Source organism: Rhinolophus sinicus, chromosome 1, assembly GCF_057876585.1.
Source record: "Rhinolophus sinicus isolate RSI-liver-muscle chromosome 1, RSI-T2T, whole genome shotgun sequence".
NCBI lineage: Eukaryota > Metazoa > Chordata > Mammalia > Chiroptera > Rhinolophidae > Rhinolophus > Rhinolophus sinicus.
This window is the reverse complement of record NC_142501.1, coordinates 106,609,833-106,635,705: the sequence shown is the minus strand read 5'-3', so window position 1 is coordinate 106,635,705 and position 25,873 is coordinate 106,609,833. Positions and strand designations below refer to the sequence as shown.

The window sequence follows — 25,873 nt, the reverse complement described above, 5'->3', positions numbered from 1 at the left end:
AGGCTGCACATGGGACAACGCACTGAGCAAGAATGACAAAGGTGGGAAACAAAAACAGGTGATTTCTGAACTCCTTAAAACTGTGTCGGGTCCTTTTTCCTTTACAAAAGAAAGGGAGGCTAGAAAGAAAAACAGGACAAGTTGCAAATGACAAGACGTGGCGCCGCCGGCGCCGCCGCCGCCGCCGCCGCCGCCGCGGGGTTCAGGCCACATTACGTAACCTCCCGGGTGGGCGGGCCGGACCAGGCGGCCGCCGCGTTCCTCGGGCCTGCACCCGCCCAGACCCTGCGCGGCCGGTTCCGGCCCACGTGGCCAGCGCAGGCTCAAAGTCCAACAGCACCTCGGGGCCTCGGCTGCCACGCGGCGGCTGGAGTAACGAACTGGGCCCCCAGTCTCCCGCCGAGGGAACACTCCCTCCCCAGCCCTCAAGGGCCGGAGTGTGGCCCCTTCCGCCCCCAACTACGGCTGCCGCCGGCCGGGCGGGAACCGGAAACCCCGAGAGGGTCGTCCCGCCCTCTTCTCGCGGGAACTGGGAGAGGAAGAAGGTTGGGCGACAACGGAGATGTATAGCCAATGAAAGTGCGGAAGGGCGTGATGGACGGCCCCCCAGCACCTCCTCTTAGCCCTGCCCCAGCTGTGGATCCCCGGGTCGCCACCCGCCCTCCCTCCCCTCCCTGCTCCGCTCGTCTCTTCCCGTCTGAGGTGGCGGTTGGCCTCGCTCCTGTCCAGCTCCGTTTTACGTCTCCTCTTGACTTCCCCTTCCCCTGGGGCTCCGAGACTGGCCTGAGCGCCCCCCTGGCGTTGTCAGGGTGACCATATAACCCCCCTGGCCCCTAGAATCCTGCGCTTTCTCCTTTCTCTGGGCTTCCGTCCTCGCTGGCCCCGCCATGAATGAGGAATACGACGTGATCGTGCTGGGCACCGGCCTGACGGTGAGTGCTGAGTTCCGCGCGGCCGCGGAGGACCTAGGGGGCGCGTGCAGGCCCGGCGCGCGGGAGGCAGGGGCTGGGGGCGGCCCGCACGCCCCTTCCTCGGTCCGCGCCAGACCCCGGCCTGCGCCTCAGCGGGTCTCCTCGTGGAAAGTATTTTGTCGTCTTTTCGGCTGCTTTTGGAGGGGAGTCGGGAAAGGGCGTTGGGCTGGGTGCGAGGGGCTCTTTCCGAGGCGTCTGGGCCTGCGGCCGCACGGGGCCAGGTGGGTCGTGATTGGGTGGGTCGTCTCTAACCGTGAAAGGCAAGACCAGGAAATGCAAAACCCAGTCAAGTCGGTGACTTACTGGACAGTAGCGACGAAATAAAAGTAGGTGGAAAATGAGTTTCCCTGTGCTACAGAAAAGACCGGAAAAGCCCAGACTAGGGGTTGCTGCTCCCCACCTCCCTTACGGGTTGGAGGCCTCTCCCGAGTGGAAACGGAAAAGCACCAGGCAGAGTGGGGGAGGGCGGAAGCCGCTCTCAGTTGCATTTCATTTCCTACTTAGTCTGCAGCCACAGCTACTAGCCTTTGGCTGCCAAAGCTAGGGAAAAGGATTGTGACAAGTCATTGGATAATCACTGTTTTGTAATTGTTAAAGTTCAGTTAACTTAGATTTTTGGAGAACATTAGTTTTCTTATCCCCCTCTCCCACCCCTAATAAGCATTATCCATTCTTTTAACCACCCTTCCGCCCCACTTATTGAGCATCGGTAGGGTTGGAAATGACTTCTCAAAACTTGTCTGTCAAATGTTTTCTCACCTGACCTTTGCCATCTTTTCCTTTTGTTTGGTCTGTTCCCCGCCTCCATTGTCTCTTCTCAATGCTTTCCCCTAAGAAATGATTGGTGATGGATTGCTAGGGAGGCCAAGTTCGCTACCGTTTTGCTCTTTTCAGGATGTTAAAAGATAAATCAGTAACAGCATAAAGAATACAGTTGTAACGTGGATGCCAGGTGTTACTAACACCATGGTAAATTTATTTCCTGTCTGCTTAGAGACCTTTAGATAATAGTATTCTGCAAATAATGAAGGCAAGTGAGTTGTATCTTGTACTTCTCTATGTTGTTAAGAAAATGAAGACTATTCGTCTTCCAGAAGACTTCCATTCGAAGAGAGGGCCATTTTCATTATCAATTTTTTTGGGGGGGAAAATTTCTTTTGGACTTCGGGCTACTTCATCTTAATCAAATAAACACTGATCTGTCTTGTGTATCCTGTATAATCTGACCTCACATTCAAACCATCACTTCAAATTTATTAAAATGCATTGTTATCTCTCGGGCCCGAATTAATATTTTTTCCAGTTAACACCCCAAATTAACAATTTTAGATTGCTCCAGACAAGAGAAAACCTTCGCACTTTCATTTGGCTAATTTTTTAAGAAGAGGTTGTTAGGAACTAGAATGGCACTTTTCTTGCCTGTCCTTTTTCTATTTATAGTGATTTTTGGTGATGGTTGGAGAATACTTATTTCTGAATGCTTGATTAGGTTTGGCCAGTCCAGAAATAGACTCGTGCCTGGCTAGAAAATAGTACCAAATAGATGAGATTTCTTATCTAGAAAGTTGTTTAGTCATTTTGAATGTGAGGTATTCGATTGAATTTCATTTTTGGTGGTGAGTTGGAAGACTGTTGGATGTCTAAATGAATAGACCTACCCACTGCACGGTTATTTCTTCAATTTTTAAAGGGCCTAATTGGGATTTTGAACTGAGCTTAGTAGTTTGTGACGGATTTTGCCCAATGGCAGCATATTGAAAGAGCCAGTTCTGTTTTTCCATGGTTATTGCTGGTTTTTCAAATTTGCTCTTGATTAAGGTCAGTTGAACGTGAGCATGAGTGCAGATTCATCAGCTTCATCGTCATGTGAATTCAGAAGCATCACTTTGTATTAAACATTCAGTCTTATTGTATAACAACCAAGTTAAGATAATGCACTTTATTTCATTGGATTAATTGTGACCTGTTTGATGAATGGTAGATGCATATTTAACTAGAAATCAGACCAATTTCTCCTGTCATTTTATAGCTATAGCTTTCATCCCTGTGAACCTTCCTGTATTGTTTTATGAGATGTTGAGAATTATATCAATTCAGAGCAATCACATTATTACCGTCATTGCTAGAAGTAGTGGTGACGGGATGATTTTGATAAGTCTTTTACCCTCGTTTTTGCTGATACTAGGACTTTGATTACTTTACGTTAAATGGATAGACCACTCAAGTTAAAAACTCTCAAATTAGAAATAACTTTGAGTGTTTACAGTGAACATGCCATTTAACTTTCTTGATTTTTGGTTTATAAGTATTTAGTGCCTGAGATTTAAGAACCTAAAAACAGACATACCGGTGGTGCCAAAAAAATGTAGACAAGTGAACACTTTGGTCAACGTTGCTCAAGCAGTAGTTCGCCGTAATCAGAAGTGTCTGGACGCTGATGGTAACCACTTTGAGCACCTCTCGTAATTGCAGAAGTCAAATGTGACTTGTATTCATCTTTTGTTATCGGTATATATTGAGTATTACAATTTTAATACAGTGTTTTTCTTTCTTAAAATGTGTATATATTTTTTTGGTACCCTTTGCATGCTCTCAGTTACCAGTGCCAAATGTTATATGACCCCAGTGTGTCAAGTACTTTTAATGCAGTTAACTTGTTACTTTTAATACAAAGTACTGTCATTGTTTTGTATTGGTTGTTACCTTTAAAATAAGGTCATGTTAATCCACAAATATCAATAGTTAACTCTAATAAAGAAGGCATACAATGATTTGCTATGAATTTGAGCAAGATTTTTATTCTGTATAGGAGAAATGGAATATTTTGTATAGTAATTGAATTTTCTAAGGAATTGATGGTTATCCCTTTAAAGAACCACAAGTTTTAGATAAAAGCCTTTGCAGAGGATAACACAGCTTCTTTAACAAAGTAAGGAACATAATTTACTTGATAACTAAGATTTCACATTGTGAGGATTAATTACTGTGATGCTAGAACGTAGCGAAGCCACTGAGACTGAGTGAGGAACGGGCCCTCCTGACTGAGGTGTCTCAGGCCTCCTGGCTTTGTGAATTCTTCCATTTACTTTTCATTTTTCCCTTTGCTTACTTGGCGGCAAGGCTGGTGACTTTTACTTTTCTTTGATTTCACTTGTGTAGACATCCTCTGACCACGTAATTTGCTACTTCTGATTAATGGGTGTTTAGTTTTGTCACTTGAAAGATATATCAGAATATTCATGTACACTAGCTCTATGCTCTTTCACGCTTAAGTTGCTCTCTAAGTAGGAAGGGAGATGGCCGTTAACTTCCAGGTTTCGAGGATACTATTTATTAGGTTGGTACAAAAGTAATTGCGGTTTTTGCAATTTTTTTCAACCTTTTAAACTGCCATTACTTTTGCACCAGCCAAATAACACTATTCAGGCTACATCTGTATGTAAGAGAAATTTGCCTAATGTATTGTCCAAATAACTTACTCTTTGATTATTGCAGTTCTAGTGTGAAATGTATGGTGCTGGAAGGAAGTGAACTTCAGTCTCACTGATACGGTCCTTCCCCCATTCTACGTGTCTACACATACTGGAGCTTTGCTGCAGCTGAACTTTAAACTGTTTTATCTGGTTAGTTTTTTTTTTAATGTAGGAAAACATGAAGTGCCAGATTGGGGGGGGTAGATGCCATTATCATAAAGAAGGTGGAGTCTCGATGGTTTTATAGTTTTAGTTATTTTAGATGTCACTCTGTGTGTTCTTATTCTTCTAAGGTCAGTTGTGTAGGACTCTGAAAGTAATATGGAGTACGCTCATCTGTTAGATTTGAAACTGATATGTTTCTTAATATTCGTATGCAAATTTCCTGCTAAAAATTACCCGTATTCTTCACATATGATGAATGGACCAGATTTTCTAGTGCAAAAAAAAGGGAAATTAATTCAGAGTATTTTTTCTGACTTTAATATGCTTTGCTTGTAATTCTATATTCACCAGATAGGTAGTAGTAGTAGATTTTAATTTTGAGTTGTTAATTTTGGAAGATATTAAAATTTTAGGATCATTAATACACCCATACACAGGTATGATTAATACATTTTATCGGTGAGTACTTTTTGTCAGTGACACTTCATGTCATGTTTTAAAGCCAAATCAAAAGTATTATGTTTAGGCTACTATGTGTTTTATTCTTTTGGCAATGTATAAGTAGTCTTTCATAGGTAGGTTTAGAAGAATTAGTGGGCCTGTGGATTTTTAATGAGCTTTCGTCATTTTTGCTCCAAGTGATGCTTTTAAAGGTAGTTAGTGTCAGCTCCTTGGACTCAGCTGAATCGTGAAATGATTGGGCTCTTTGTTAGACTTTAGCCTTCGTCGCACTTATTTGCAGGGGAGTGTGAAAAGTTGTATGTAGAAGCTATGCCACACGCAAAGTTGTTTCCTGTGATTTTGCTTCCAAAAGGTGAACCTTGAAGTCTCCTTTTGTCAGCTGGAAATGTGTCTGTTTGGTCTTCCTCTGTCTATGTCATAACCTATTTTTGAGATAGTAAATGTTATTCTACTTTCATACAATGAACCATATGTTAGTGCTCCTTTAGATTTTTTTTTTTTTTTTTGGATCAAGTGAATTGCTTTTGATGGTATTAGGATTGGTTTTTGTAGTTACAAAATACCGTCAGATGTTTATTAAGACATTGTTAAGAAAGTGAGAGAAGGCAAGCCACAGAATGGAAAAATACACACACACACACACACACACACACACACACACGCGCGTAACCAATAAAGGACGTTTACGTATCCAGAACATATAGAGAATTTTTAGATAGCAGTCAGAAAAGGACGGAAAGCCCATCTTAAAAATGGGCAAATAATTTGAATAGGCACTTGTCAGAAGAAGATACTGTAATTATCAGTAAACTACAAACAAGTGCTCCACCTCAGTAGTCAGGAAATGCAAATTAAACCACATCCTAATTAGGATGGCTAAAATTAAAAGGATTTGAAACAGCAGGAACTTTCATACACTGCTGACAAAAGTGTAAGTTGGGGGGCAGCTGGATGGCTGTCATTCAGGGTGTCATGCTGGGTCTCAGCTCCCGCTCCCCACATAAGAACACAGGATATGGTGAGGCCAAAAAGGAACACCCATGGAGCCATAGCTAAGGTAGTCATACCACTATAGTTTCACTGGCGGCTGGGTTGGAGACACAGGAAGCAGGAGCCACACGATCTGCAATCCGTCGTCCACTTGTCTCTGCCAACCAACCCACCCCTTGCTATAGCTGCAGTCCGCGCTTGCTAGTTCAGCCACGGCAGTTATATCAGTGGCCAGTGGCTAACTGGTTACAGCTGACGGCCAACTAGTTACAGCTGACGTCCATCTACTACCTGAGCCAGCACCTTTCCACGTGAGGCCGAGAGCCTGGAAACTGCTCTCTGGGACTCTGTCCCCACAGTGGCTCAGTTGGTTAGAGCGCTGTGCCCTCCACAACTAGATTGAAGATGACAACTTGAGCTGAGCTGCTGCTGAGCTGCTGAGGGGCGGCCGGATGGCTCAGTTGGTTAGAGCGTATGCCCTTATCAACAAGGTTGCTGGTTCAATTCCCGCATGGGATGGTGGGCTGCGCCCCCTGCAAGTAAAGATTGAAAACGGCGACTGGACTTGGAGCTGAGCTGCACCCCACAACTAAGATTGAAGGACAACAACTTGACTTGGAGCTGATGGGCCCTGGGAAAAACACACTGTTCCCCAATAAAGTCCTGGAAATAACACGGTGTTCCCTTTCCCCAATAAAGAATCAAAAAAAAAAATAAAAGTGTAAGTTGGTACCGCCATTTTGGAAAGCTGTTTGACAGTATGGATTGCAGTTGAACATATTTGTACTCGCCTTGATAAATATCTGACCAATGAGGACAAAAAAGACGTGCTGAGCATGTTTATAGAGCATTATTTGTAATAGTCAAAAACGTGAAACAGCGCAGATGTCCATCAGCAGTGGAATGGGTAGCTGGGGTGTGTCTGTGTGGTATATTCATTCAACAGGATCTCTACAGCTTTGTTAGGCAGTGTTTATGGATCAACTGCTTCTGCAACACATGAGAACTTACTAGAAATGCAGATGGTTAGGCTTCACCCAAGATATACTGAACCAACATCTGCATTTTTGCGTGATCCCAGGTGATTCTTACGTTTAATAAGAGTTGGGGAGCGCTGCTTTCGCACTGCAGTGGTTTTTAAAATTGGTCCTGGACCAGCAGCGTTAGCATCACCTAGGAACTGGCGAGAAATGCAAATTCGCAGGCCCCATGCCCAGAACTGCAGACTCGGAAGCTCTGGGGTGGGAACGGACCATCTGTTTTAACAGCCCTCATCTGTTTTAACAGCCCTCCGGGTGATTAGATGCAAACTGAAGTTTTGAGAAGCTGCTTAGCATTTAGAGTTCTAGCAAGTTCACAGATGATACCTACTTGGAAAGCATACTTTGAAGTCCACTGCTTGCAGGGTCAGGCAAAGGTCCTTCTGTAAAGGTTCAGAGAGGAAATATTCTAGGTTTTGTGGACCATATGGTCTCAACTACAGTCGTAACTACGGTCTGACTGTGGTACAGTGAAAACAGCCACAAACAGTGTATAAACGAACGAGCATGGGTGTTTACCAGTGAAACCTAATTTACAGAAAGAACCTGTAGGCCGGACTTGGCTCCTGGACTGACCTACCTCTGTTCCGTAGTAGTGATTAATGATAAGGAAATTTCAACTACATGCAAACCATGGATCAATCTTGTAAATATGTTGAATAAAAGGTGTACATAAAAACTGTACATCGCGTGATTCCATGGATTCTGAGTTCAAATACAGGCAGAACAAACCTTTGCTCTTATGAGAGTGGCTGGGGTGGGGGGTTAGTTATGACAGGAATAGGGCACAAGGCCTGTAGAGCGCTCGTAATATTGTGTTTCTTGGTGTAAATAAGAAGTGATGCTCCCTCTTGGACGAAAATTTGAAGAACCTGATAGTAATTTAAAACATTTAAGAATACTAAAATGAATAGATACATTGTGGAGGAAAATTAAAAGTGGGTTTTTTTTTGTTTTTTTTTTAACTGGGGAATATTTGGGAACAGTGTGTTTGTTTCTCCAGGGCTCATCGGCTCCAACTCGTCGTCCTTCAGTCTAGTTGTGGAGGGCGCAGCTCAGTTCCAAGTCCAGTCTCCGTTTTCAATCTTTATTTACAGGGGGCACAGCCCACCATCCCATGCGGGAACAGGCAACCTTGTTGCTGAGAGCTCGTGCTCTAACCAACTGAGCCATCCAGCCGCCCCTAAAATAAAGTTTTCAAAGTCAGATTTCTATGGGGGATATCAGATTGTTCTCTGCTACCAGGGGTCTTTTGGATAAATTTGAGAAATAGTAAGGATTTATAAAGACATGGAATTTTCTTTTTCCTTTTAAAAAATAGTCTGATCTCCAAAACCCCCTGGTATAATGGTTTTGAGTGAATATGTATCCCACCTCTGGTTCTTCTCATTAATCGTATTCTTTCTTGAAAATTTCCCCCCATCTTGATTTGATGTGTCTTAGTTATCCATGTTTTGTTTACCTTTTTCTTGAGAGGTCATTTATAATCCTCTTGATTGTCAATGTATTAGCGGTTATTCTGGATGCTTCCTGTAGGGCTCTAGTTCTCAAACGCTGGTCTCAGCATCTGTTGCATTCGTAAAAATTGAGGACCTTAAAGAGCTTTTGTATATAAGGGTTACATCTATCAATATTTATCGTATTAGAAATCAACATTGAGAATTTTAAAATTTTATTAATTGACTTAAAGATGATGATAAAACCATTAAATGTTACCGTATATAACATTTTATGAAGTACACTTCCCCAAACAAAATACATTTGTGAGAAGTGTATCATTGTTTTACATTTTCTGCACATCTCTTTAATGTCTGGCTTAACATATAGCTGGACTCGCATACCTGTGTTGGTGTTCAGTCTGTGATACATTGTCTTAGCTGAAGTATCTGAAGAACATCGGGTCTCATATAGATGTGTATGTGGAAAAGGGAGCAGTGTTTAAGTAGCCTCTCAGATCCTTGAGGATATTCTGTGATTTATACCAAAACACAAGTGGCAGCTTTTTTTTAAGGTAAATTGCAACAAGAAGTCTGAAACCACTTCAGTGAATGCTTCCTATTTTATTCCATGAAAATCCCTTAATCTAGCTTGCAGTTTGAATTCCTCTTTTATCCCCCAGCATGGTTTTGTAACATCATTCATTGGTCATTTGGGAAATACTGGTTTACTGAGTAATGCAGATCTTCCGAATTGTTGACACGTTTCATTGTACAATATCAGAAACTCCTATTTGTTAATGTCATCGCGCTGTTGTCTTAAAAGCCCTCTAAGTGTTGGAGATCTGATGTGGACTGGTGGTGGATACAAGTGTTTCAAAATTCAAATTTTCACTCCAAATTTTGACTTTTTCTTTTTTTGGCAAAAAATAATTTATATCCTTAATGTTCATTTTTGAGAAAATGTCTGCCAGATGCCTAAATATCAGTAATCATAGTTCGTTCGTTAGTTGTTCTTTCAAATAAAAATGTTGGTTCATGAAAAGAGTAGCTGTTTCAGCTTCTAAATGTCACACAAAAGGTTTCCTTAAGCCAGAATGCCTTTAAGTGTACATTCAACAGTGGTAATTTTTAATGCTTCATCAGGGACATTCTTGTCAAACTGGCCTTGTTTTTGAAACTGCGAGTACCTGGGGGCGCAGAATATAATGACTGGGGCACTTTAGAGCTACTGCCATGGTTCATTTTATCCACATTGATCTAGCACCTTCAGTGCTAATGTCAATATAGTAAAAAATAGTGAGTCACGTCTTCGTGTTATTATGAAAATAGTTTTACCCTTGGGACCAGGACCCACAGGAGTCCACAGACTGCACACCGAACCCCGCTTCAGGGCGTTGTCTTTAAAGTACAGCGTATATCGCACATACAGGGGTGTCAGTTGCTAAAAGAATGTTTCATGACAGGCTTTTAAAAAAAATAGAAGTATCTGTTTGAAACATGCTGTAGCACTTTCCTTCTTATGCTTTCCCTATAGGAATGTATCCTGTCTGGTATAATGTCAGTGAATGGAAAGAAAGTTCTTCACATGGATAGAAACCCCTATTATGGAGGAGAAAGTGCATCTATAACACCTCTGGAAGATGTAAGTATTGAAATAAATTAATGTCTTTTATACTTTGAGTCTTTTACTTGTGAATCTCTACTCCTTATAGGTGGTTTTAATTTGTTGTTCAACAGATTATCTGTAGCACCATAATTTTTCAGGAGCTCCTAGTTTGAGGCTTGTAGAAATTGATATCGTGCCCTTTGTTGCCATCTAGAGCAGTTATCTCACAGTCAATAGAGGGATAGACTTTTGGTGAAGACCTACTGTGTGCCAGGCACAATGCCGGTGTTTTCCATGTGGTCTTACTTATTCTCCCAGTCACTCAGGGATACTTTTATCCCCATTGTTCAGATGTCAGAATAGTCTCTGTGTGGTTAAAATCACAAGTGGGCTGTCCTCCTAGGTTCTGTGACTCCAGAGCCAAGCTCCTTTCACTGTACTGCCCTGTTTCCTGCTTTTTAGAACATGGGCACACGAAGCGTTTCCAAAGTGTGTTTTGCTAAATACATTTATATTTCACTGTATGAGCTTTGTTCATCTCCCACGTGTATGGATATGAGTTATCAATTCCTTTTTAAATAATGACTGATAAAATAAACTTAATATTTATATCAAAAAGTGTTTCTCTATAGTCAGACATACTGAAAAGTTGAAAGAATAATACTGGTGGATTGAAAACCTTCCGTCTGGATTTGGCAGTTAACACTTTGCTGTATTTGCTTCATGTCTATGTTTTCGTGTTACTAGTTTTGAACCATTCAAAGGAACAGACATCATGAACTTGACCTAAACATTTCAGAATTCATCTGCTAAAAATACCATTCTCCTACAGAATCATAATACTGTTAATCACATTTAAGAAAATTAATAATATCCAGACCATATTTGAATTTCCCAGTGATCCAACCAAGAATCTTAGATTGCTGTGTAGTAGTTTTTGGTGTTTTTTTAACCAGTTTAAACATTACTTTTAGTTGTTTCTCCTTATTCTCTTCACCTACTGAAGTCTCCCCGCTTTTTATTTTTTCCTTTTGAAAAGTCCAGGCTAGTTTACAAGAAAGTATAGTTAGGTGCTTCATATTGCATCCCATGGGCAGGCACATAACGCCTGGCCGCCCCACTGTCCACAGTGCTGAGCTGAGTGTGACCCTGGGTAAGCTGAGGACCGCAGCACTGCAGTGTACGTCATCTGGAAGGACGTGTTGGTACCATTCTTTCCACACCTAGTATCTTTATTAGCTAATCTTTAATAAAATGAGCAAGCTGTGTGTGTGTGTGTACGTGTACATACTCAAGGACTTGGGGGATTTTCTGTTTAATTCTGTTTCACCTTAGCACTATGTCAATTTGAATATTCTCACATTTTAAACTGCAAGCTTTTCATCTAAAGCTTCGACTCATCTCATATAAATTAGAATTTAACTGGAACTAATTTTAATTGTCTTTTCTGGTTTGAACAATCCAAAATATATTTTGAACTCCTTACCTAAACACAGAAGCAAAAATTAAGTCTTTTGATAGCTTTTGATCTAGGAGATAATGAGTTTAAATGGTTTCTACAAGTAATAAGGAATGGGTCTGCGGAACTGTGTCATTGACAAATTGTTTTGTATTCTTTTCTGCTAGGAAAAAACAAACACCACCTCTGCAATACTTATTTTAGCATTCAGTAGTTTAGTAATATATTTAATTTACATATGTATTGGAACTTCCCCCCAAATTTTATCTGATTAAAAATGAAATGTCATTGTTATATTTTACCTCATGTAGTGTGTTATTATACAAAAACCATGTCATCGAAAAACAGTTGCGAAGCATAATGAAGATTAAATTTTGTTACATTGTGAGTATTTTTTGTTTTGGTTTTAGTTATATAAAAGATTTAAACTGCCAGGAGCACCACCAGCATCAATGGGGAGAGGAAGAGACTGGAATGTTGACTTAATTCCCAAGTTCCTTATGGCTAATGGTAAAGAATTCTAACTTAAATTTGTCACAGTACATTGAATCTGATATAAAAATAGAAACTAACTCTTGACAGAAGGTATTACTTCAGGTATGTGGAAATGGATTTTGTTGAATGGCTACAGTATGATGAGTAATATGGTCTATTAGAGGGGTCTAGAGGCAAGAAGAATGGAGGGAAATGGAGGGTCGTGATTGGTTCTAGAGAATGAAAATTATGATATGATGTGGCACAGTGCATACCAATTTGTAAGCATTTATTACAGACTTTCCTCTTGATGCTTTGGTGACAATCTTAGAAAATTAGGCCTTCAGATATAATGTCTTTTTTAGTTTGTAGGCTTTCAAAATTATTTTTTCATATTTTTGCTCATTTTTAATTGGAGGAGCTAAGTATCTTTAAATTGCTGTGATATTCGTATCTTTTTCTGATATGACATTGCAAAACTAAATTGTTGGTATAAATCTATTAATGTCTCCTGAAATAAAGTATATGTCACCCTTCTCCTTTTTTGAGTTTATAGTTTGTTTTAATGGAAATATCTAAAGTTAACTATCATTTCTCTTTAGGTAAGTTATAAACAAAATTTTTTATTATGTAAATAATAAAATTATTAAAATTAGAAAACATAGATAAGCAGAAAGGAAATACAATTTACATAATCAGAATTTACCATCTAGAATTATGGTTAATGTTTTGATGTATAACCTGTCCAGCTAGCTATCTATATATTTAAAAAAAAATTTCTCCCCAATTAACATATTTTTCAACCTATCTACTGTGAATGTTTGAGAGAGAGAGAGTGTGTGTGTTTGTGGGATAAACCTCATTGTATACTCCGTAGAGCATATTATGGAGGATAAAGACAATGCTTTCTTACGGCTTTCCCTTTATATTGCTAATCAGCAGTAGACTGAGACCACCCCTCCCCCAGTCAGTAGCTTTACCAAGACCGCATAGCTTTACCGAGACCGCATTTTAGTTTTGTCGTTTTGTCATACCAGAAGGCAAAATGATGGATTTTTAAAATATAGCTATTAGCAGATGAAATGGTTTTTTGGTGTTTACCGGCTTTCATGTTTTTCAGTGAATTGTCCAGGCTTGTGCTTTGCACATTTTTCTGTTGAGGTTTTGTGTTTTTCTGTATTGACGTGAAAGAGCTCTTTGTAAATGCTGTTAAATATACCCTTTTAAAATACGTTGAAAATATCTCTGCAGTTTGTGATTGGCCTTACATATTACTGTTTTATTTTTGTGTGTGTGTACAAAAGCTTTTAATTTTCTTGTAGTCATCATAGAGATTGATCTTCCCTTTTTTTTACTGCTTTTGATTTGGAAGGGCATATTTAAATTTTTTCTCTCTACCTCGCGGTTATAAAAATACTAATGTTTGCTTCTAATGGTTTATAGTTTCATTTTTTCACCGTATAAATAAATTCACTTATTTTATCATATAAATTGTTTTATTATCCTGTTTGAGAAGTAGAGATTGCAGTTTATTTTTTCAAAATGGCTAATCAGTTGTCTCTTAAAACCATTTCTTTTCCACTTTGATTTGAACTTTTATAATATATTAAAATCTTACACAGCGGTCTCTATTGTTGCCCACTAACTTGTGGACTGATTAATTGTACAATGTACTTTAACATCTGGCTGCATAAAACTTTTCTCAAAAAAAAACCACAGACTTTCAAGTGAGCTTTAAAATAATTTGACTTCTCAAAGAAGTTGGCTGTTTTTCATATGCCAAAATATCTTTGGTTTATAGGTAGGTAATATTTTTAATTGTATGCCTTGCTTTTTCTTTATCTGAAATTAGTGTTTATTTTAATTAATATAAATTGACTTAAAAACTGAAAAGCACAAATACCTGAAAAATTTTGCCTATGAGTTGCCTCTCTTTAAAATATAATAGAAACTTTAAAGAAACCCATACTCATTTGCAAAAGTACTGTAATTCTAAACTTCATACCTGTAATAATTTTGTAGCTTTTACAAAAGCAAGTTGGTGAAGTTATTAACCTTGAAGTTGTAACATTAAAAAAATACTTCTAAGTATGCTAAGCAATAGGTATGCATTCATTGTCCCATTTAAAATATGGCTTTGGAGACCTTTTTTTTTTTTTTTTTTTAAGGAGTTATTGGACAATGCTAAGAAAAAATTGGGAAGCCATTAGTATTAGTAGGTGTACTTTTATTTCTGCTAGTTTTTTGAGGGTAGTAAGATATAAGTTACAGTTTGAATTGTGTGGCTTTTATAGGTCAGCTGGTTAAGATGCTGCTTTACACAGAGGTCACTCGTTACCTGGATTTCAAAGTGACTGAAGGGAGCTTTGTCTATAAGGGAGGAAAAATCTACAAGGTTCCTTCCACTGAAGCAGAAGCCCTGGCATCTAGTAAGTAATTTTATTTTTCTCCGAATGTTAAGATTTTATCATGGAAATGAATCTTAGAGATTAATTTTAATGCCCTCTGCATCGTCCATCCATCCACTCATCCAGTCAACAAATAGTTACTGAATGTCGGTCACGTGCCAGACACCATTCTGGGCAGTTGAGAGTACACCAGTGAACAGAATGTTAAAAAATCTACCCTTTTGAAGCTGAAAGAGTGTAAATGACCCTCCCTATATCATGTAGGTTGCTGGTAAGTCCATGCTGATCTGGTTCCAGTAATGCTCTTTTTACAACAATTCATAGGAGCCATTGTTTTGTTTGTTTCCTGTGTGCTAGGCTCTGTGCTAAACACTTCACAGAGCCATAATAATGCTGTGGAGAAATATGAAAGAAGGAGGGAGTGTTGGCGGATAACAGTTTTAAATAGGGTGATCAGGGAAGGCACCGTCATATAGAAGTAGCTGTTATGAAAATTGTACAGCAGGAAATAGCATTTGAACTTTCAAGTCCGACTTTCAGAATGGGCGCTGCATCTCTAACCTGCAATTGCAGTGGTGTCTGGTTCTGAAGCCAGAACAGCTCGTGAAGGCGACCACTAGTCGGCGCCATGCCTGGCGACATAAAGGGGGCAGGGAAGCAGCTGGAGCATCTCCTCTGCTGGGAAACAGGAGTCACCAGCAGGGCTGAGTGTCGCTGGGCAGGAGGAGGAGGGCAGGGAGGGAAATTAAGGAAGAAGGAAGAGGGGGTTTAGGAAAACACTAGATTTTTATTATGATTTTTAAAAAGTTATGCAATAACTCCACAATAAACTGTTATGGGAGCTTTAGGTTCTAGCAGGTGCCGTCCACCGGTGTGATCCCGGGTTATCAGTGCATTGCAGTGGCAACTCATGTTCCTTTCTGACTGTCTTCCTCCTCCACTGACAGCTAAACGTGTGTCTTAACTACCGTGCTGATGTGGTAATAGAATCTGTCTTTTTAGCCTTATGCCTAATTAACTGTGTGCATTCTGTCCATTTTTTTTAAAGCTGGGTTGTAAGCTTGAATTTAAAAAAATGCAGTCAGCTGTCAGTAACTGCCTTGTGATTTGAATTTTCAGTTTTGTTGGTTTCAGTTACAGTCTTGGGAGAAATAATGTTGAAAATATCAACACGTTGACCTGTCAACAGATATTAAAGAAACACTTGAGAGTGTGCTATTTTTAAAGCTATAGTTGCTTTTGAAGTGGCTATATAGGTTAAGAAATGGGAAAGAGTTAGTTAAACCAGGAAATTTTCTTTTGCTTTGGCCTTGTCTTTCTACTAGCTCTATACTAGTAGTAGAAATACTGACCAGTAGGAAGAACAGGGTTTATTATGTGGTAGTTTATAGCTGCTTGTCTCCTCACCTGTTTTTTTAGTGTAAAGAGTAGTGAACCGACTATATGGGACTTCATTAAATGAGTGGCTAGCAGCATAATCAACACGTGCATTTCTGTGAGTCCGTCTGTGCTTGGTAGCTCAGCCTCTTTCCCATCAAATGCCAGAGGGTACCTCAGCATACAGGAGAAGAAAAGGCAGCTGGCCCAAGATAGATCAGAGTTGTTAAAAAAACGTTCAGATGAGTGCCATCCAGCTCATCTACCTTGTGCCAAAAAGTGACACAATTAGACATACTACACTTAATTAAGTACTGGTGATAATTGTAATTGTACTATGAAATTGAAGACCTGACTGATCTGTTGCAGTTGTGTCAGTTTATTTTAAAATGTTGTCCAAACCACCATATCTTAAATTGGACTTTGAATTAGAACCTCAGCTGATCATACAGCATCTTTAAACTTGCCTCTCACACTTTCTTTTCCTCAGTGTCTGTTACACATGCTTTTTGAATTCTTTTTTAGGCTTAATGGGGCTGTTTGAAAAACGTCGCTTCCGAAAATTCCTAGTATATGTTGCCAACTTCGATGAAAAAGATACTAGAACTTTTGAGGGCGTTGATCCTAAGAAGACGACAATGCGCGAGGTGTATAAGAAGTTTGACTTGGGCCAAGACGTTATAGATTTCACTGGGCATGCCCTGGCGCTTTACAGAACTGATGAGTAAGTTGGCGGGTTTTTAGATTTACACATTTGTTCGAACACCAACTGAATTTCCCAGTTCTCCAATGTGGAAATTCTAACAAAACAAATACATAGTCATGTTACACAATGAAAAAAGAGGTTCTAGTTGCAAATTAATGTTAGAGCCTTTTAAGTAAAATACAAAGGTATTGAATTACACAAATAGAAAAATATTTTAAATTGAACACAAGCATGAAAACCAAAGCCCTTTTCTGATACTCATTTCCTCTTCGTCAGCTATTTAGATCAACCATGTTGTGAAACCATTAATAGGATTAAACTCTACAGTGAGTCTTTGGCAAGATACGGCAAAAGCCCGTACCTGTACCCACTGTATGGCCTTGGGGAGCTGCCACAAGGATTTGCAAGGTAAGAGAAGAGCCCACGTTTAAGCTGGTGCTAAAACCCCACTGATCCTGCACCTCATCTTCTAAGGAAGTGTAGGGAATGCGGTTGTGCAGTATGTGCTCATCTATGTCTCGCCTTTGCTTAACGGTATTTTTGAGATTCGTCCAAGTTGATGCAGGTGCTGGTAGTTGGTTCTTAAATTACTGAGTAGTGTTCCTTTTGTGAACTTCATGAATGTGCCACATTGTTCTCTGGATGGACATCCGGGTGGTTTTCAGTTCTGTGCTGTTGGGAACGAAGCTACTGTGAGCTCGGGTACACGTCTGTGGACATGGCTGTCACTCGGGGTAAATGCGCAGGAGTGGGATTGCCGGCTGCCTGCAGGCGGGCGCGGAGCAGTGTGAGAGCTGTCACTGTTCCTGTCCTCGTCAGCATTTTGCATTGTCAGTCTTTGCGATTTAACCACCCAAGTAGGTGTGACATGCTGTCTCGTTACGGTTTTGATTTGCATTTCTTGAGGACTAATATTGATCGCCTTTTCATGAGCTTGTTGGCCGTCTGTATAATGTCGTGGTGTGTGACTGTTCGTGTCTTCTGCACATTTTTAAAGATTGGGTTGTCTTTGTTAGTAGGAGAACATGATGTACCCTGGCAGCAAGCCTTTGGTCAGATATGTGCATTATAAATGTTTACTTCCAGCCTATGGCAGAAGTGTTACATGTTCATAATATATCAAGATTTTTTTTGGTACGTTTAGTGCTTTTGGGGTCCCATCTAACAAAGCTTTGCCTACCTCAAGAGCACAAAGATACTCTCCTATGTCTTTTTCTAGAAGCTTTATAGTCTCAGCTTTGTGTTTAAACTTGTGATTCATCTTGAAATAATTATGTGGGGTGAGGTAGGGCTCCAAGTTAATTTTTTCCATACCGGTATTTAGTTGTTCTAGCACCATTTGTTGAAAATACTTTCCCAGTTGTCTGGGTGCATTTGCAGAAAATGGGTCTGTTTTGTTCCAGTGATTTATTTATTTTTCCTATGCCATCACCACATTGTCCTGAATATTAGTTTTATAGTAAGTCTGGAAATCAGGTAATGTCAGTCCTCCACTCCGTTCTTTTTCAAAATTGTTTTGGCTATTCTAGGTTGCATTTCCACATACATTTTAGAACACGTTATCAGTTCTAGAAAATGTGCTTGCTGGAATTTTCATTGGGATTGAGTTAACTCTATAGATCAGTTTAGGGGAGAGTTACCTTAATATTGTTTTCCAATCCATGAATGTGCCCTGTTTCTCCATGTGTTTAAGTTTTCTTTGTCTCAGCCATGTGTTGTAGGCTTTCGTTGGAGGGATCTAGCACTTTTTGTTCAAATTTATTTGTAAGTATTGTGTTATTTTGATGCTGCTGCTAGTGAAAGTGTGTTTTAAAGTTGTGTGCGACTAATACACATACTTACGTATGTGACTTGTGTCCTGTGACCTTGTGCTCAGTACTAGTTGTACTTGTTTTATAGATTTCTTAGAATTTTCCTTGTACGTGGTTATCTCATCTGTGAAGAGACATTAGCTTCTTCTCAAAACCTTTGTGTTTCCGGCCCCGACCCCTTGCTGTTGTGCATTGGCCAGGGCTTCCAGAAGAATGAATGGCAGTGGGGAGAACGGACATCCTTGCTTTGTTTTCAGTTTAAGGGGAATGTTTTCAATATTCTTTTTTTTTTTATAGATGGTTTTGTCAGAAATTCCTTTTTATTCATAGCTTGCTGAGACTTTTTTGTTCTGAAGGGGTGTCGACACCCAACGATGCAGATTTTCATTACACTATTATAATGATCAATTACATAGATTGGTTTTTGGATATTAAACTAACTTTGCATTCCTGCGGCAGACATCACTTACTCATGATGTATTTTCCTTTTAATTTTAAAAAATTTAATTTGCATCTGTGTGGGTAAGCTGTCACTAATTGTGTGGGGTTCCCCATTCTGCCTCTGGTTGCTTAAAGATTTTGGGTTTTGGCAGTCTCACTAGGATTTGCCTAGGTGTGGTTTTCCTTGGGATTTGCTGAACTGCTTGGATATGTAATTTCATTTTTTATATCAAGTTGGGAATTTTAAAATCACTATCCTCTTCTCGTATTCTGTCCCATATTCTCTTCGCTTCTAGGACACTAATTACTTGTATGTTAGATGCTTGCTATTATTCCACAGGTCACTGAGGCTCTGCTTATTCTTCACCTTTTTTTCTCCTCTCTCCTTCATATTGGATAATGCCTCTTGATTTGTCTTCAAGTTCACTGACTGTTGTTTCTGTTATTTCCAGTAGGCTGGTAACCTCATTCAGTAAGTTTTAATTATTTTTTTAATATTGTACTTTGGAGATCTAGAATTTCTATTTTTAAATAGTTGTAAATTTTTCTTGTGAGATTCTGTATAATCCAGTTAGACTCTCCTGAATTATTTATAACAACATTCTTGAACATACATCCTTGAAGGAGAATGTTTGTCTTTGACCACATTTATAATATAACTGCCTTTTACCCCCTGCATTTTTAACATCAGTAATATGGGAATCTCTTTTATATTGATTGCTTATCTTTTTTACCTTGGATCACATTTTCTTCTTTTTTTACATGTCTAGTAATTTTTGATTGTATACTGAATATATTGATTGGTTCATTGTAGAGATGCTAGATTTCTTTCTCTGAAGAGTATTGATTTTTGTTTGAGTAAGCAGGTAAATTATTGGCCATTCACTTTGAAGTTTTGGAGGCTTGATTTTACACTTTTTTAGGGGGTCTTTTGTCTTTGGCTGAATTCTTAGTCCTGGTACAGTAAGGTGTGGTCCTCCTAGGGTTTCAGTGGAAACCCCAAGGTGTGTACCAAGCTCCTCTATTAGGACAGTTTCAAACTTCAAACCTGCAGCTGTAATCTCTGTTCGAGTCTTTTTGCCTTTCAGCTGTTGTTTTTTGATGGCTTCCTTGGAGTTTCCTTCATGTACAAGCACTTCTGGAATTAAGGATTTGGAGAGGTTGGAGGCCCCCCCCATTTGTAGGATTCCTCTCCCCCTCCCCCCAATTTTCATCTCCTTTGACAGTCCCAGATTCTGTCCTGTGGCACCTTAAGTCAGTAAGACCGCAGGCTTTTTGCTTGTGTCCTAGCCCCACGTTCTGTCAGGGGAGGATCCACTCGTGTAAACCATATAGAGCTCTCATCTAGTTGCTTCCTCGCTTTCTTCCTTCTCCACTTTCTGCCTGTTTTTCATCACTCTCAGTGCCTCCTGGTAGTTTTTTGGTTGTTTTGTTTATAAGCAGGAGGATTAGACCTATATAAGTTCGTGTAATTTATTCAATACTGGTATTGACTAATACCTTTACTGGTCAGTGTTTTCTTTGGACTTGATATTCCTAACTCAGTACGAGACATCACATCATGGCTTGTTTTATAATTGATGCTTTGATGACTTAAACTAAGGCCTTCTAGAAGGAAATTGAGCAAATACATATTGCCTATAACTCATTAAGATCTAAGAAAGAAGACTTGAGTATTTGAAACAATTATAATTATCAGTTGTAATTTTAAACATTTTCTAGGCTAAGTGCTATTTATGGAGGTACCTACATGCTGAATAAACCAATTGAAGAAATCATTGTGCAAAATGGAAAAGTGATTGGTGTTAAATCTGAAGGAGAGGTAAGTAGCTTTTACAATTCAAAAACTGTTCTTCTGAAGAAAATTTTATTATCTATTAAGTACTTAATTTGCTATGGACACTGATGCTAGGTTTCAGACGGGTATGATTTCTTTGATTAGTTGGTATTCATAATGACTAAAGACTAGTTACAGAGGCTGTGCTTTAAGAAAACAGAGCAATACTTTGTTGTTTTATTGAGTTATGGGTGAGTTCTACGGTAAGTATCCTGTATAGTGTGGGTTGGTGCGTGTCAGTTTGTTTTTAAAATTTAGCTTTGTTTGTACCACTTCTAATTTATTGGTGGAAATTGGGCTTGGCCAAGACCATTTTGTTATTTAACACGTTGCGTACGGATCATGAGAATCTTCACGAGGGATTTAAACCCCGCCGTACGCAATGTGTTAACTTGTTATGTAATTGTTAAATATTAATGACATTAGTGATTATTAACATTTGTTACCTAACATGGGGTTTAGCTGTGGAGCTGGCTAGGTAAAGTGTTGAGCAGTGTTTCTCAAATCTGAATTGAACATAAAGCATTGTTCATCTTATTAAAGGGTCTATTCCGATCAGTAGGTGGATCGTGGGCTCTCAGGTGATACCAGGCTGTTGGTCTCCAAACCAGATCATTCCTCTTTCATGAAATATCAGCTCTTATAATTAGTTCAACCTGCTCAAAAAAGGAACTCAAAAACTAAATTTAAAGAAATATTTTGGTTTTCCTGATGGTATTCCGTGGGTTAAGACCACATGAGCAACACTCACAGGTTGGCCGTCTGAACCAATAAAGTTGTATAGACCTTTGAACTACCTTGTGCTTTCAGCATAATATGTGTTTAGGAAGTAAGGATCCACCTTAGAGTCCTTTTGATTGCAGTTTCTTTGCTTTACATAGCTGCTTCCTCTTAGGAAATTTTCAGGCTTTGATATAAAGGGGAAGAAGACTACAATATGTAATTTATCTTGCTACTTAAGATGCGAACGATTTTGGTCAGTTTCTAATACTATTACCATTTTATAGAACATTTTACCGTTTACTGGGTTTGTTCACACATAATGACAGCCCTTAAACGTAGTTTCGTTTAATCCTTTGAGGTTGGGTAGAGCCAGGATCTGCCCAATTGTAAAACTGATACTTCTGATCACTATGCAACGGTTTTCCTAATATTTGAATAGGATTTAGAACTGATGTGTTCCACTGTTCCAGGAAAATTTATAGGGATTGTTGGTGAAGGTAGTTTTAATAGTTATCTGTAGTTCGATAATTATCTACAGGTAACTTGATGAAGATAACATTCTATTCAAGAGAAAACGGCATCATTATAGTGTCTAAAGTCATCGTGGACAGTGAATATTAGTCTTTAAATGTTTTGTTACAGATCGCTCGCTGTAAGCAGCTCATCTGTGACCCCAGCTACGTGAAGGATCGGGTAGAAAAAGTGGGTCAAGTGATCCGAGTTATCTGTATCCTCAGCCACCCCATCAAGAACACCAGTGACGCCAACTCCTGCCAGATCATCATCCCACAGAACCAGGTCAACCGGAAGTCAGGTGGGCTTTGAGGATCAGCGGATGTGTGTAGAATTTTGTTAGAAATAATTTGCTTCGTGTTTCATTCCAAATTCCTACTTTTATCTGCACTACTATAGTGAAGAGGCTTAAGTTGATACACAGGAAACAAAACGTAATGGATCCCTTTCAGCTCAGAGATCCTAAATCCTCGCAGGAAGTAGATTAACTAACCTGGGTGTTGTGCCCCAGGCTGTCGCCACTGCCTGGGACTCAGGTTCCTCATCTGTAGAATTCAGAGGCTGAACTAAGGTGAGCAGTCCAGTCTCTCCCGTTCGAACATTACGTGCCTGTGGAGGGTTAACGCTCACTAGGGACCTGACTCCACTATTTCGAGTTGATGACAGTGCTACTTTTATATCATTATTTGTCATCGTAATACTTACATGTGGTTTTAGCAGTGTGCTGTGGAATAAAACTTAAATTCCTCTGATTAAGATCAGGATTTAGCTCCAAAATCATAATTGCTCATCTTTGCTTTAACCAGTTGTTTTCATCCACTGGCATTTTCTATCTTCCTTTCAGTTAGAAGCCCTAAGCCTTTTATCAGAAATTCAATTTAACAGGGATTATCGGCTTTTAAATGAACAGTTAAGAGCTATTGGTATGTAGTTTTCTTTCCATATAGGGAACCAAATCACAGAAGATTATTACTAGAACAAAGGGACTTGGACTAAAGTAATCTTCCAGGGTTCCCAAGCAGAACCCTGGGTCTGTGAAAGTATGGAAAGAGGAAAAGGGAACTCAATAATTATTTTATATATTGGAAATTACGGAGTTAGTGTACACAGACTAATTGAACCTGTGGAATTGTGAGTTTATTATGGCAACTCAAGAATAGCTTATGTGATTTGTAATTATATTACTTAAATAAATGAGAAATCAATACAGAAGGTCCCCAGCTTATGATGGTTTATGATTTTTAAACTTTAAGATGGTGCAAAAGTGATAAGCATACAGCCATGTCACTTTCAGTGCAGCACGGAATAAATGACGAGACACTCAACACTTTATTATAAAATAGGCTGTGCTAGATGATTTTGCCTAACTGGATGGAGGCTAATGTCCGTGTTCTGAGCAAGTCTGGCAGGTCACTGCCAATCAATTCTTGATCTCCAGTCGGCTGAAAGGGGCTGAGGAGTTGCGTATTCTGTGTATGGCCCTGTTTGCTACCATAGACATAGAACTAACTTAGAAGGTATTGTCTATTCCAAGTAATTTTAACTACCTCAATGAAACGTGGGTGAGTCCTGAGTGCACACACACCCAAGTGTACAGACGTCAGCAGCGACGTGGCATTATTGTCCCCAGATATCTACGTCTGCATGATCTCCTTCGCACACAACGTGGCAGCACAAGGCAAGTACATCGCCATAGTCAGCACAACTGTGGAGACCAAGGAGCCCGAGAAGGAGATCGGACCGGCTTTGGAGCTCTTGGAACCAATCGAACAGAAGTAAGTGACATGCCGTGTACACCAGCTGAAATCCAAGAGTGATTTTGGCTTCCTGGACAGGCTAACCCCATGAGGACAATGAAAGCAGCCATCCTCTCCACCAGCCTCATCCTTTGGGCTTTGAGTTTCAGGCAGAGCAGTGAATTGGGTGTGGGGTCAGCTTACCTGTTCACTGAATTCTTTTTCTCCTCCAGATTCGTTAGCATCAGTGACCTGCTTGTACCAAAAGATTTGGGAACAGAGAGCCAGGTGAGTGTGGCAGTCTGAAAAGGGTATTATCGGCCTTTACTGTGAGACTTCCCTAAATAGTCTCAAGTCTTTTCTAATTTTTATTTCCAGATCTTTATTTCCCGTACATATGATGCTACAACTCACTTTGAGACAACCTGTGATGACATTAAAGACATCTATAAGAGGATGACAGGATCAGAGTTTGATTTTGAGGAAATGAAGCGCAAGAAAAATGACATCTACGGGGAAGACTAACAGCAGTACAAGTTATCACCTAATTAGGACAAACATAAAATTTGGCAGATGATTCATGTTGTATGAAATCAGTATTGTAAGGCCTGCTTTTGTGATCAAAGCTGATTGCAAAGACTGCACCGTAAATATTCCTCCCCTTTCTAATATCGTGTATTAACTTGTTTTCGTGGAGTGGCTGTTCAGAATTGGTAGGTGACCACACTCTGTAGGAGAAGTTTGAAAAAATGTGATACCGGCACAGAGAACTTGATACAGCATTTGTATCTTTTAATCCATGTAGCCTTTGCATTCACATGCTTCTGCTGCCCCAGAGCTGAATCAGTACAGTTTGCGTGCCATCTTTCCTGAACGTTAAAATTGGGAATTGAATATTCCATAATTTGGGACAGCATCCCTAAGTTTTCCTTACAGCTTTCCATTTTGTGTCCTGTCAGGTATCACGACAGAGCCCATGCAGCACAGCCACAAGTTTGGTTTATGTGGGCCTAAAATTCTAACCCAACTCCAGACTTTGAGAGTCATTTTGGAGAAAGCCTGTGTGCAGTGTTTTAACCTAATAAAATTGGTGAGAGCAAAGGGAATGAAAGCTATCCTAAAGCAGGTAAATGTAGAAGCTTCTTTTGTCCCGGGTGTGGCTTCTTCCACGGACCAAGCTGCAATGCGGTATTGATGTGACAGAGCCTCTACTTCAGTTTCTGTGTCCAAATGGCTCCAATGATGTCTGTACTGCAAAATAAAGCCAAACTCTGGAAACCAGTTCCCTCTCGCTTGGTCTGTTTGTGTCCTGATGTGCAGGAGCTGTGACTGTTGTGCTGGCCATGACAGCTGTTTATTTCCTTCAGTAGAGCTGACATTGATGCTAGGAGACGCCGGAGAAGAGGAGTGCAGTGGCTGCCGCATGTGGACTCCAATGTGGACGGAGAGTCCCTGCCATCGGGCGTCACTGTGAGTAGACCCCCCCCGAATGACTCTTGACACACATACCCATGAGACTCATAGATATTCTTCGTGGTTTAGAACAAGTATTTTCCATACAAACGCAAGTTACTGCCTTTGCTAATTTTGCTTCTAGCAGCAGTGAAAAGAGCCTAAGTGTACTGTTGGGTGGAATAGGTGTTTTCATACTTCCACGTCGTTTAAGTTGTAGTTAGAAATTAAGTGGTACCCTCTTTCCCCCGTGACAGTTACAAGCCTCACTGCACATGCTGTCTTTTACCTCAGGAATGAGGACATCGTGAGTGTATTCTCTTAGGGTAAAACGTCTGAAGGACGTGTGACTGAGGTAGATGGCACTGGGGTAATAATCACTTAGATTGTTACTCAGATCGTCTGAGTAATCACTTTAACTCCGCCTCTCAATCTCACACTACTGGTTGTGGGCCAGATAATTCTTTGTTGTGGGGACTATCCCATGCATTGTAGGACGTTTAACAGCATCTCAGGCCTCTAGCCACTAGATGCCAGTAGCACTTTCTTTCCTAGCCTGAGAACTGAAAACGTCTCCATCTCGCAGAGCACAAAATCACCCCAGGTGAGAAGCGCTGCTTTATCTACATGACAAGGTTATCTCAAATTCCAGCAAGCCTTTCCTTCACTGTACTTTAAATTGTGAACTATTAATGCGGGCAGATGCACAAGCTAGTTAGTAATAGTACAAAAAATACAAGGCCTTTTGTATAGTCCTCATTCAACTACTTACATGCAAGGCCACAATTTG

The 25,873-nt window shown here is 39.9% G+C and overlaps 1 protein-coding gene across 1 annotated transcript; it reads left to right on the top strand.

Moving 5' to 3' along the window:
• The first annotated feature begins 310 nt into the window (after positions 1-310).
• Positions 311-24,912, top strand: GDI2 (GDP dissociation inhibitor 2). Its single transcript, XM_019738246.2, has 11 exons — positions 311-932; positions 10,075-10,182; positions 12,016-12,115; positions 14,374-14,508; positions 16,390-16,588; positions 16,847-16,978; positions 20,545-20,644; positions 22,025-22,196; positions 23,526-23,670; positions 23,865-23,919; positions 24,010-24,912. Exons 1-11 carry the CDS (start codon positions 888-890, stop codon positions 24,154-24,156), a joined length of 1,338 nt encoding a protein of 445 aa, XP_019593805.1. The 5' UTR covers positions 311-887; the 3' UTR covers positions 24,157-24,912.
• The last annotated feature ends 961 nt before the right edge of the window (positions 24,913-25,873 follow it).

What these genes read in the sequence shown, in the direction of transcription:
- GDI2 (XM_019738246.2), top strand. Translation starts at nt 888, where the DNA reads ATGAATGAGGAATACGACGTGATCGTGCTGGGCACCGGCCTGACG. An exon ending in CTATAACACCTCTGGAAGAT is followed by an intron (nt 10,183 to 12,015) that starts GTAAGTATTGAA and finishes TTTTGGTTTTAG; the next exon opens with TTATATAAAAGATTTAAACT. An exon ending in AGCAGAAGCCCTGGCATCTA is followed by an intron (nt 14,509 to 16,389) that starts GTAAGTAATTTT and finishes ATTCTTTTTTAG; the next exon opens with GCTTAATGGGGCTGTTTGAA.